Genomic DNA, 13,270 nt, shown 5'->3' with positions numbered 1-13,270 from the left:
CAGGGCTGCTCCCCTGCTAGCTTTCCTCAGACCCCTCCCAACCCCCTGCCTCATGTGCTCTCTGAACCTGAGCCCTGCTCCTCCAAGCCAGCCTGGACCTGCCTAGGTAATTCCACTCATGGATTTACTCTGTCTTCCTCTTTCGTGGGGAATCTGGGACCCAGAGAGGGTCAAGACTTGTTGAGGATCACCCGGCCAGCAAATGGGGCCTCTCCTACACACCTCCTCCTCCAGGTAGCCTACCTGCTTCCCTCCCTCCGCACACTTTGTCAGTAGGTCATCACTGAACCTCCCACATTGTTCTACAGTTATCTGGTTCCACATTCTTCTGCCAGCTAGGTCATAGTTTTTCAAGTACAACATACATGTTTTTATCATATTTTTTATTTCTAATGCCTGATCCTTAGTAGGTTTCTGAGAACTGTCAAATTAAGTCAGTGGCTGGGAGGATGGATCATGGCTAGATGGATGGGCGGCTGGGCAGGTGGGTGGGTGGAGGATGGATGGGAGGGTGGTGGATAGCTGGATGGAGGGAGGATGGATGGATCAATCGATCAGTGGACGCTGGGCTGTGGATGAGTGGAGCGGGAGGGAGAGTCCACACCGTGGGTGATGACGATCAGTATGGCACCACAGTGCCTGAGATACTTTGTCCAAGCAAATGACTTCCTGAAAGCCAAACCACAAGTAATTACTTGCCAGCTACTCTTGAGCTGCCATGGGAGGTATGAAAAAGTGTGACGTGGATCCTGACCTTTGGGAGACTCTCAGTCTAGCAGCGGAGACAAGATTCATTTGCACGTGGCAGAACGACACCAGGCATTGCTTTCTTCCTGGCCAGAGAGGGCAGGCAGGGCTTGGCGAGACGAGCCACCCGAGACCACTCTGTGCCACCCTCACAGCCTGCCCCCCTCTCGGCAGATGTTGTCACGAGAGACGAGTTCCTCAGAAAGCAGAAGATGGAGGTCATCATCTACTCCCGAGAGAAGAACCCCAATACCTTTGAATGCATCGTTCCCGCCAACATCGAAGCTGTGGCGGCCAAGGTGAGAAGACCCACCAGGAGCCTGGACAGGCCGTGACGCCCTCCCCACTATCTTTGGGAGGCCACCTCAGCCGTGGACAGTGAAGGGTCTCCCTTCCCGCTGGCCAAACCTTTCCCTTCTTCTGTGCTTCTCCGCCATGTAGCCTCCCCCTCCACGCCCTCGTGCTCTCGCTGTGACGTGCGTTTATGTGAGACCGCCTTCTATTTCTGATGGCTTCCCGGCGCTGGTGTCCTAGTTCGCATTGTTTATGGATATGCATGTGTCTAGCTGCGATAACAAGGGCCAGAGATAGAGAGCAAATGTGTCAGACAGAGAGACAAGGGGTGACAGGTACCGTGTCGGCCAAGTGAAGGAAATGGGGCAGCATCAGAGGGCTGGGCTGTGGGCAGCAATGCAAGGAAGGTGTCTGCATGCACTCTGGAGTCTTCTGGAGCCAGGGGGTGGGCGCCCTATCTTCCCTCAGTACAGAATTCTTCTCATTCTAGGACTTCATGAAAGCAAAGCTCTCAGCCGGTAGCAGATGGGTGCTGCCCCAGAGGCTAGGGCCAGCTCACAGGGGAAGTGTCCTTGGGGATGGCAGGAGCAGGTGCCAGCCGGAACACCTGCTGATGGTCACCCCGCCCCTCCCCACCTTGTCACTTTGCAGATGAAGCATGGGCAGAGCTATCAGTCTTGAACAGGGTGCTTGTTTTCAAAGCCTGAGACATAGCAGTTTAGAGAATCCTGACAGCTGGAGTGGATAGAAAATGAGTAGGCAGGGTGGGAGCTGAGATACTTTAGCTGAAAAGATGCCATCCACGAACCTGTGCTGTTAGAAGCCTGGGTCATGCCTTACTCGGCAGGGACAGGTGCAGTGACCAGAAGGCTCTGGAGCTGGTTATTTCTACCTCTGAACCTGGGTGCTAGCTCTGAACCCAGTAGGCTGGGTTTGTGAAAATCCGCTGAGCTGTGTGCTCAGAGACTCATGCACCTCTGTATTCTGTGTGTTCTGCTTCAGCGCAAAGGTGGCGTCGCAGCAGTAAACAGGCTCAGCACTGACACATGGGTTCATTGCGGGTTCGGGCAAATGGATAAAGGAAACTCAGAGCCCTTAGTAGATTGGACAGGCCTGAAGCAGGGACAAGGTACAGGCGGCCAGTGAGCAGGAAGGCGTGAGGGCGGCTGGGGCCTGGAGCCCGAGGTCTCTGAGCTGGCTTGCTCTCTCTCTCTCTCTCCTCTCTCTCTCCTCTCTCTCTCTCTGCGTCCCACCTCCCCCATAACCATCTTTGTGAAGACCTCTGCTCCGGGCAGCCACACCTACACGCACCTCCAATGTCTCGTGCCCAACGCTCCCGCTCCCAAGCACTGTTTGCATTAACACGATATCACGTGCGGGTGACGCCACCTGGGAGGGGAGCAAGGCCACAGGTGGTGGCCACGAGGCTGGTGGCGAGAAGGCCCACAGAGCCCAGCCCCTCCATCTCCCCTACGGTGCTGAGCTTTCCGCGTGTTTATTTTTAAAAAGCAGGACCGGAATTGCTCTCCAGAAGCGCAGAGCTCACGGAGCAGGGACTCGTGCTTAGGACACGTGCAGGGCTCGCGGCCCCTCGCCGCCCCTTACCAGGAAGCCTCCATAGGCCAAACAGGGGAGCAGGTGTTGTTGACTCCCACTATGATTTTTACTAAAGCTCATTTGCGCCACCTGCCTCACCTCCGGCTGGGTCCCTGGGCTCTGCCAGCACTCACCTCCGTGCCGGCAGAGTGGAGCGAAGCGTCCTAGGGCCAGGCGGGGCCCAGCTGTCCCTCGGGTCCAGGGTCCCCTTGGGCCATTCATACTACGGAATGAATCTGTGCTGTTAGACGCCTGGGCCGTGCCTGCGCAGGCAGGGAGGGGGTGCAGGGACTGGAAGGCTCTGGACAGGCTGTTTCTACTTCTGGCTAATTTCACCAGTAGGTTCAGTTTGTGAACTGGTTCCACAAGAGACTCTTGCCCTCGTCTCTGTGCCAAGGAGACTGACCCTGAATCTTGAGCTGCCCCAGGCCCCACATGGGCTGGAGGAGGCCTGCTGCTGACCGCTGGCCCCTGTGCTTACAGAACAAGCACTGTCTGCTGGAGGCGGGGATCAGCTGCACGAGAGACTTGATCAAGTCCAGGATATACCCCATTGTGCTCTTCATCCGGGTATCAGAGAAGAACATCAAGAGGTTCAGGTAGGGTTCCCAGATCCGTCCTCTCCCTCCTGCCCTGACAGCCTCTGGGTTCTGGCCAAGGAAGGCCTTGGCTGGTCCTCCCCACCCCCCATCTACACGGTGACTCTTTCTTGCATGGTGAGGACAAGTGCTGAGAGGGACAGTGGGTGCTGACGGATGCAAGCTGTGAAGGGAACTGAAAGTGGAGCATAGGGGTGAGGTGGCAGGTGCTAGGGGAGAGGTGTTCTGGGTAGAGGGGCAGTTGCCAGACCCCGAGGGGAGACAGGCTGTGGGAAGGGCAGAGCCATGACAGTTGACCTTGCAGCTCAGGGGAGACCAGGTCATGCTGGGCCTTGTGGGCCACAGGAAGGGTGGGGTGGTTTATTCTGAGATGGGAGCCACTGGAGCTTTTGAGTGAAGAAGTGACCTAATCTAACTTGGGGGTAAATGACTCCCTCGCGCTGCTGTGGTGAGACAGGAGCTCTGATACCCTGGCGAGAGGTGGTGATTCTGGGACCTGGTCCTGTCTGGAGGGCAATGAAAAGAGATTCAATTCAGGTCCATGTCCAAGGTTGAGTCTGTGTGATTTGTCGAATGGTTGGCTATGGAGTTTGATAAGAGAGGAAACCACGTGACACTGAGTATGGCTCTGACGTACGTGGCATGACCTCTGACCCCTGCCTTCCTTGCACGAGACAGCATCTGGGACTAGAATTTGTGCCCCTCCATTATTTCACAAAATATTTACTGAGTATCTAATGCCAGCCCCGAGGAACCCATGAATGAGCAAGTGAGGCAAAAACACCTACCTCGCACCACATTTATTCTGACAGTTGCATCTCAAAAAACAGAAAAGAAGAAATGCTGGTGAGGATAGGGAGAAATGACTCCTGACCCACTGTGGTGTGAATATAAAATAGTGCAGGTGCTATGAAGATGGTATGGTGTTTCCCCCCCAAATATTAAACAGATCAAATGATGAAGTACCCCTCTTCTGGGTATATGCCCCAAATGATTAAGGGATACTTGCACAGTTTTGTTTTTAGTGCACTATTCTGAGCAGTCAAAAGGAAAAAGCAGCCCAAGGATCCACAGGTAGATGACCAGATAAATTAAATGTGATCTATACATCCAGTGGAATATTATTCACCCTCTAAAAAAGAAGAAAATTCTGTCACATGCTATAGCATAGATAAACCTGGAAGACATCCTGCTAATTGAACAAAGTCAGTCAGAGAGAGACAAGTATGTGTTCTTGTGTGAGCTTCCTAGAGGAGTCAGATTCATCAAGACAGAAAAAAGGGAGCTGGGTGCCAGGGTCTGGGCAAGGAATAGGGAATTCTTGTGCATGGGCATAGAATTTTCAGTTTCACAAGAAGAAAAAGTCTTGGAGATTGACTGTGTGGTGATGTGATATTCAGTATTACTGAATGGTACATTTAAAACTGGTGAAGATGATAACTTTTATTTTATATGTACTTTACCATATCTAAAAGTTTTAAGACATTTTTTAAAATCTACACTTCCTGGGAATTCCATAGTGAGCAGAATTAAAAAGGACAATGTATTTAATGTGCTAAAAAACAAGAGATGCTATGGAGAAGCAAAGCAGTTGGTGGTCCAAGGAGAATGGGGGTGGCCCCTCTGTAGGGTGCCCAAGGCTCTCTCAGGGGGCGGGCAGACCAGCCTTTGTCCTGCACCATGGGGTCTAGCCCAGCCCCTCGCTCCTGCCTGCAGGAAGATGCTGCCTCGGCCTGAGACAGAGGAGGAATTCCTGCGGCTGTGTCGGCTAAAGGAGAAGGAGCTGGAGGCCCTGCCATGCCTGTACGCCACGGTGGAGGCCGACATGTGGAGCAGCGTGGAAGAGCTGCTCCGAGTCATCAAGGACAAGATCGCAGAGGAGCAGCGCAAGACCGTCTGGGTGGATGAGGACCAGCTGTGAGGCAGGGCACCCCTGAGTCCAAGTGCGACTCGGGACGGATGTCAGGGCCCCACTGGGTGATGCCATGGGGAGGAGGAGGCATCCTGCTGCTCCCAGAGCTGCCCCAGCCTGGGGGGATTCATCCTACCCAGTTGTGGAGCCGCTCCAAGGAGCGCCCGGGAGCAGATGCAGCTGTGGGGGTGCTCAGATGGAGCAGGGAGCAGTTTGTTCCACCCAGGGCTGCCCCGGGATTAGCCGGGAGGTAGAGCTAAGGACACAAAGCCAGGCCAGGGCCAGCCGGCCCCTCAACGCCAGAACAGCAGTTGGATGTAACTCATGGAATAGGGGTACTATCTATCGGATGGGAACCCTGAGAGCCAGGGCAGCCGCCAGCCCAAAGACACGTGATAGGCACATTCCCAGGCAGGACAGATCGGGAAGGAAGGAGAAGTGTGTCCTGCTACTATTTTTCTTGCATTAAAACCTCCCCATTTCCTTGTTTTCAATCTTTTTGTAAAACTGTAATCATTTGCAGGTTTTCAGCTCTTGCCACCTTCCTAACCTGCAGAGCACTCCCAGAAAGCCTCGTTCAGGCCCTGGATCATCTGTAAGGGGAGGGAGGGTGACATACATCACAACTTCCCAGGACAGGCCTGATACACCTGGCTTTGAGGCATAATTACTATGACACCCTATGACTACGATGCCTCTTGGTTTGGATAGTTGCCTAGCAGCCCTGGAAAGCACCTGTCCTTCCTCAGGCAGCCTGGGAGGCCTTGCTGTTTATGCACCTGCATCTCCCAACCCAGCCCTAGGCCAGGCCCCATAGCTCTCCTTCCCCTTGTCTTTCAGTATGTAGAGTTCTGCACGCAGACTCGCTTCATTCTGGCTCAGGAGGGACCTCGTGGTAGGGCCCTCTGCTGGGCTTGCTCCCACTGCCCGCTAGCTGGGGACTGCAAACAACTACACTTCTCACACAGCGGACAGCAAAGGCCAAGGGTCCTGGCACCATTCTTCTCCTTGACTTCCTTGATGCGTGCTTTCCAGGTCTGCACCCAATAGGACATAGCTTAATCCAGGCCCAGCCCAGCCCAGCCTGACACCATGCTGACTATCCAGCAGGATGTGGGCAGCAGGCAGGGCCCAGTCTTAGTTCTCTGTGTCCATGGGAACAGTTGCTAGTTGACAATCCAATATCCACTTTCCTCTCTACTACTGGAATCCAGATTCTACTACCAGAATCCAGTTTCCCAGCTTCTGCGAAACTGCACAACTACTTTCCCAGGCTCCTTTGCAGCTAGAGTAGTCAAAGAAATGTAAGGAAAAGGTTGGGGCAAGAGACAAAGCAGAAGACCATCCCTCCTCCTGTTTTGCACCTGGAATGCAATGTGATAGCTGGAGCTCCAGCAGTCATAACGGATCTTGAGGTGGCCTTGAGGATGGAAACCCTCTGCAGAGGATGGTGGAGGATCAAGAGAGAAGCAACCAGCCACTGATGACACTTTGGAGACCGTGACTGCTGCTGGTTTCTTGCACATGAGACCAAAATAAATTTTTATCATGTTAAGTGACACATTTCAGTTCTCAGTTCTTAGCAGCCTAGAACAATTCCTTGCAGACATAGGAACAACTCTTTCCATTATAATTTTAGAACCAGGATAGGAGTTGGTTGTGTGGAAGGTATTTGCCACTTACTCAAGAGATGAGTTATTAATAAAAGATCTCAATAAATTAAAAAAAAAAAAAAAACAAGAGTAATATACACCTATTGTATTTTCTAGCATTTCAACCCCCTTGGAGCTCAAATTAACACCACAAAGCCCCAGAAGTTGCTAGGGGGAACCTGAGACCCTTGGAGGGGCCTGGTCCTGCCCTCCCTCTGTGACTGCCCATCTCTACAGGCTCAAGATCTGAATTTTCCAGGAAGGACAAGGCCTTTAAAATGAAGCAGCCCTTCCAAAGGCCACTTAGCAAAGCCTCCTGCTCCAAAACAGCCCCGAGAAACAAGTTGGGTGCACTGGGTCTAAAAAGCCCGTGAGTCAGAGGTTCAGCAATGCTTATTAAGGCCCAGCGAAGCCACCACGGGAGATGTGGAGTCGAAAGGTCTTCTGCTTCCCTCTTGTTCGAGTTTTAAGTTAAACAGTAAATTTTCCTCAAGCAAGGCAACTGTGCTCCGCTCAGAAACGCTGCTTCCTTGTAAAGTACTTAGAGCCAAGGGGACAGACGTGACTGGAAGAGAGGCCCAAGTACAGGGCCTGCTGGGTTATTTATATTTATTTAACTTAAGAATTCTCAGGTTGACGGGCAGAACAACCAAACTCATGACTTGCATATAATTATGGGGAGCAAAGGAGAAATGGGCACAAGGTGAGGAAAGCATCTGAACAGAACTTGTGAGGGAGGTGGGCAGCTGGTGGGCACTTTACCCAGGCTGCGAACTCAGGCAGTGGGAAGTGCATAGGCTGGTAAGATGGGATGGGAAGGAGAGAGGTCAGGAATGAAGGCTGTGGGCCCTTGCTCCCTGGATGAAACGGGCAAGTCGGCAGGAGGCTCGGGCTTGGCACAGGGGAACCCATCCACAGCAGCCTTTCAGAAGAGACCCCTGACACCGTCTGCTCTAGCTCAGGGCTCCTGCTTGTCAGCCACCCGCACTGGGACCCCTGTGGCGGCCTAGGAAGGAAGGTGGCTCTGAGCAGCTGGGCAGTGTTAGGAGGACTTTACTGAGCTCTCTGCAAAGCCCAGCTGTGGCTCGAGTGAGCACACCAGGGTCTACAGACTGAATTGTTCCCTTGGAGCCAGACCAGGGCTCAGGCAGCCTGCTCCAAGACGCACACTGGGATGGATGCCTGCACCACAAGCCCGGGCCCCAGGCTTTCGGGGGCAGCCTGTGCCAAGCTGATAACACCAGTGACGTAGGCCTGGTCTACCTCCAAGGACACCAGCCATGCCACTCAGAACCCTGGAGATCATGTTGTACGTGTAGCCCTACACTTTACTGAGGAGAAAATCCTGACTTCCTTAGACGCGCTAGGGGTTCTGTAATCCCCAGAAGATTAAATACTGTTGCTCTTGGTCTAGGCAAATATGAATTTTTTTTTTTTTAGCTCCTATTCTGTGCCAAGCACTTTGTAAATGTATTTTATTTCCTGTCCCCCAAACGCTTCTCTGTCTTACAGAGGAGCAGATAGAGGGTCAGAGAGGCCAAGTAATTTCACCAAGGTCACACGGGAGGTAAGCTGGACCTCTGCCCAGGTCTGGCTGATTTGCCACCTAAGGTCTGAGTTGGATCTTCAGTCAGAGGGTGCTACCTAGGGTCTCGGCGACAACAGTCTGGCCTCAGCTCTGCTCCTCCAGTGGCGTCTGGGTTGGTGATTGGCTTAGGACCAGAAAACAGGATGATGGTGGAGAGGATGTGAATGTCCTCTCCAGCATAGCCTGAGCAGACCTTGACCTACTAAATCAGGTCATGATTCTGGGAAATGCTACCTCATCCAATCCAGAAAAGGGGCTACTTTTCTGGAATGGGAATCAAAACTAAGGGGGGAAACATCTTTGAACCTTGGCACCATGCCATCATACCACCCTCAAAACCCACCACATCTGCTGGCCTCATTCTCCTGTGTGTCTATAGGGTGGGTGTTCATCTTCCAGCCTGCCTTGCTCACTCCCTAGAGTTGTCTTTGGTACTCATGCCAAGATTCACCAGGGTGCTATGATGCTTGATGTGAGGCTGGTCCCCAGGACCTGCTCCCAGGCCTTTTGGCCCCCAGGATGTCCTACAGAGATTCTGTCTATGTTGCAACAACAGCAGCTCCAGCACTGGCCTCAAAATCCCCGCCCTTTCAATTCCTGAGGGCTTCAGAGGAAAGCCAGACTGAGCCCCAAGAGAAATGCTATGTACCTTGGCCCCCACTTGCATCCCCATTTCTTGGGCATCTGCCTGTGATGTGCCACAGTAGACAAGACACAATGGCCCATGTGTGCTCTGTCCCAAACAGAAGACTCACCTCCTGCCCCTACCACTGAGAAAGACCTCATGAGGTTGCAACAGATAAAGGAGGCCACAAAGTCTTTGACCCCACCTTCCATAGAGACTTGGGATTATTTCCCTTCCCCTCAATTCTTGGATGACTTTGAGAAGGCTGGCAGCTCCCGCATCATCAGTGTCTCTGAAAGCCCTACGCTGGCCTGTTAGCAGCAGGAGAAACCACGTGGGGAGGCCCCACACCAGCAAAGAGAGGGGAGGGGTCTGCTGGGCCAGACCCCCGAAGTTCCCTCAGGCATCCAGCAGGTGGTAGGGACCAGCTCCATGCCCAAGGCCCACCCAGTCACCAGCAGGGTGACCCCAAATGATATCAAGTAGAGCAGAAGGTAAATCCTGCCCACAGATCTGAGATGCAATAACGCTCAAGACTTGTCTTAAGCCACTAAGTTTTAGGATCATTTATTACCTATCAGTAGCCCCCTGGAGTAGGGACATAGTGATTAAAGCACCAAACTCCCAGCCACCAAAGCTGGGTCTTCACCCTGGACAAGCCACGGGCCTGCCGTGTGAGCCAGGCAAGTAGCTTGACCTCTCGGAGACTGTGTTGCCCCCTCTGTTGGTAGAGGTGGCTGGCTGACATCCAGGATAGGGTGTCTCCAGTCTGAGTGGCATCTTCAGTGTCCCTGACCGCTTGAGAAAATGCTGCCGATCTGAGACCTGCAGTGTGACAGAGCAGGGGAAGGGGGCAGCTCTTCCGGCTCGGAGTCTAATAATTCCTTTCCCATCTCTGCTGGAAACCTAGGGTCGCTACTCTCCATGCCCCTGCCCCACTTTCTCTAATTTTGCCAAGTTGGGGTGCATCTGAGGGTTCTTCCCAGGGTACATTCTAACCATTTCCGGTGAGCTTTGTTTCTATCTGACAGCCTAGGGCCACAGAAATCTCCAGAAACGATGGGGGCTGCTCCAACTGAGGTTGAACCCTCCCTTTTAGTTTCAGTTTCAAATTCCAGCACCCTAAACTGAAAGCAACAGGAAGTGACTCCCACCTCTAGCTGTCCTGGCTCCCACCCCCACAGACCCACCCAGCCAGCTTGCTGTCCACAAGCCCAGATGTTCCCTGGGGGAGTCACGGACTGTGGGTCACTGGAGACAAAGGCGAAGAGAGGCCCTGAGAACAGGTCCAGCCTCAGAGGCTGTCACCAGTTGGAGGAGGCTGCAAGCCCAGAACACCTGTCACCCAGACCATCCAGTGACTGTGCAACCTGGAGGCCCCCACCTCAGGCCAGCCGCATGGAACTGGGAGCCATGGACAAGAAGTTCTCAGAAGCTGGGGAGGCTCACACAGGCTTTTGTTCCATTTTTAATGGTGAAAACATTCAGAGTTCAAAAGTCACATGTTCTAAAAGGCCATCCACTTAAAGCCCTCTCCTCTGCCCGGCCCAACCGCACCTGCCCCCTGCACACTGAAAGCACTTCCCGCTCCTCCCATGCCAGGGAGCCCCTGCCTGATGTTCTCTCTCCCCTCCCTGGCCGAGCTCGAGAGCCTCTGTTTACACCTTTCTGTCCAAGTCTGTTTCCCGGGCGTGTCAGGGCTCTGTCCTGATCTGTGTGCAGTTGCATCCTTCCCAGGCCCCTGGTGTGGCTGTCCAAGCACCATCCTCTCAGCCAGCCCAGGGGGAGGAAGCCGGGGTGATGTGCAGGGAAGAGTGCACCTCCACATCATCCGACCCAGCCTCTGGGGGACTCGCTTCCAGAGGGCTATAATGTGTCGGCCCCGCCCCCGCCCGCAGGGTCCGCCCAGGGCAGCCTCCTTTCATGGGGCCTGGGTGTCGGTGACTCATGGCCAGAGCAGCCTGGCAGTCTGGTCTGGGACTTCTCTGATCTGTCTGACCTGTGAGGCTGCTGGCACACATCTGCGAGTAGCTGATGCAGTCTCAGCTGTCCTGGCAGTTCTAAGCCCCTGACCTTGGGGTTGCAGACTGGTGTGCACGGTTAGGGCTGTGGTTGCACCCGGGGAGTGGGGAGGGGACTTGCTCTGGGACCCCACTCCACCTCCAAGACATTACAGACTGACCCCTCTCGCATCCGAGGTCACTGGGGTCCTCAGTGACCTCCTCTTCCCACCTCTCCCTGGCTGTCACTTGGCCACAACCCTGATGACATGGTTCTCTCTGTCCCACTGTGTGTGTCTGTCTGTCCCTCGCTCACTGTCCCGCTCTCTACCTCTCCCCCAATCTCTGTCTGTCTCTGACTCTCTTTTCTGTCCCCCCCCACACACACACACATCCCCAGGGCCCCAGTTACCTCACCCTGTTCTGACTCCCTCTGAATCCATTCACTTCTCCCTCCACTCACAGCCTCCACCCTGGCCACTGACCTTTGCCCTTCCTGGGTCACTGAGATGCCCCCACACTGCACATAGCGCAACCTGCCACACCAGCCCTCTTGCTTTTCCTCTGATTTCTGGGGCTCTGCACACTCTTCCTTTTCTCTGAAATGCTCTTCTCTTCACTCTGCCTGATAAACTGCTCATCCATCAGCTGTCATCTGGAACGTCACCTCTGGGGGAAGGAGCCCTCTCTGACCTGGTGTGAGCCACACCCCTAGTCACAACCCTCATCAGCCTGAGTTAGACTGACCCTTTTCCTCTGGATCTTGAGCTACACTGGGGTGGGGAACATTCACCCCTCACCTCCAGTGCCTGGTACATAGCTGACACTCAGTCCTCCTTATTAAATACTCCTGCCTCTGCTAACCACTTGTGACGCCACTCAGTCATTAGAAAATGAACCCAGGGCCCTCTCTGGTGGTGCAGCGGGTTAAAGCGCAGCACTGCAAACTAGCTGCAGCCGCTTCAGAGCGAGTTCGATCCCCAGCCCCAAAGGTGATCCATATGGTGCAGCAGACCTCTCCTGACCTGCCTGCAGTGTACTTTGTCAGACTGCCTGTTCTGCTCCCCACTCTGTCTCTGGTGATTCCTCTCACTGCCCCTGCACCCCCAACCTGCTCCCCAGCCCTATATGCATAAGTAGATGTTTTTTAAAATCTAAAAAGAAAAGAAAATGAATCCAATACTTGTGAACTCCCCCACCAGCCTATGGCAATGATAAAAGTCAAGAAACTTGGAAGACTACTGGAAGGATCCAAGCATGAACAACCAAGAGGTAGGTCAATCTCCCACTGCACCATGAAAGCCAGGAACCAAGAAGAGTCTCTCTCTGACTCCCACGCCCAGGCATGCAGACTGAGCTCTGTGTAATGATGGTGTCTGTGAATTGTGCCCTTGAGAATTGGGAAGTGCACAGTCTGAGCAGCTGTTGTGAAACCCTGCTAGCTGAGCGCTGCCCTAGAGCAGTGTTCTGTGGGTCTGAAAGATTCACACGATGGAACTTTTTCAATAGCTGGTATCCTGAAGTATAAGTGACAACAGTTCCCCACGTGCAGGCCACTGGCAGGGTGTATACATATTCCATTCTGTAGTCCTCTTGACCACCATGCAACATTAGCACCCCACCATCCACATGAAGACCCAAGAGAGGGAGGAGTGAGCGACTCTCCAGGAGACCCACAGCTCAGTATCGACAGGGCCTGTGTTCACACTCACAGCTCCTGCTTCCATCCACTATACTCCTACTCGAGTACAGCCAAGAGTGGATGGCCACTTCTATAAAGTTAAGAAAAATATAAGCCTGTAAAATACTGAGCCGCAATCCAGCAATTATACAGACTGGAAAGAATTGAAACAGGTGTTTAAATGACAACTTAAACATGTATCATCATAGCAGCACTGTTCCTAACAGCCAGAATCAGGAAGTAACCCAACTGTCTAACAGTGGATGACGGAAAGGTGGTCTGTCCAAATAGTGGAACATGTTTCAGCCATATAAGGGAAGGAAGCACCGATATCTACTACAATATGGATGAGCGTTGGAAACATGATGAAAGAAGCCAGACACAAACAGCCGCCTGCTGTAAGATCCCATTTCTACAAAATGTCTAGTGCAAGCAAATCCATAGAGACAAGAAGTAGATTTGTGGGTGTCAAGAACTAGGGCTGAGGTGAAGAAGAAGGACTGAATATTATATAAGGTGTCTCCTTTTGGGGCGATGATGTTGCAGTGTTTTGGAACATTGAGAATATGTTAAATG

At 53.0% G+C, this 13,270-nt stretch overlaps 1 protein-coding gene across 1 annotated transcript in view; it reads left to right on the top strand.

Moving 5' to 3' along the window:
• CARD11 (caspase recruitment domain family, member 11) overlaps positions 1-5,157 on the top strand; it is a 35,941-nt gene extending 30,784 nt beyond the window's left edge. Inside the window, exons 22-24 of the mRNA XM_004691916.2 lie at positions 922-1,046; positions 3,121-3,236; positions 4,953-5,157. Coding sequence (XP_004691973.2) covers positions 922-1,046; positions 3,121-3,236; positions 4,953-5,157 — 446 coding nt within the window. The remainder of the gene's footprint in view (positions 1-921; positions 1,047-3,120; positions 3,237-4,952) is intronic.
• Positions 5,158-13,270: the final 8,113 nt, after the last annotated feature.

Source organism: Condylura cristata, unplaced genomic scaffold (genome assembly GCF_000260355.1).
Source record: "Condylura cristata isolate star-nosed mole 26May11 unplaced genomic scaffold, ConCri1.0 scaffold00032, whole genome shotgun sequence".
Taxonomy (NCBI): Eukaryota; Metazoa; Chordata; class Mammalia; order Eulipotyphla; family Talpidae; genus Condylura; species Condylura cristata.
The sequence above is the reverse complement of the archived record's forward strand: the minus strand, read 5'-3'. Positions and strand labels throughout refer to the sequence as shown.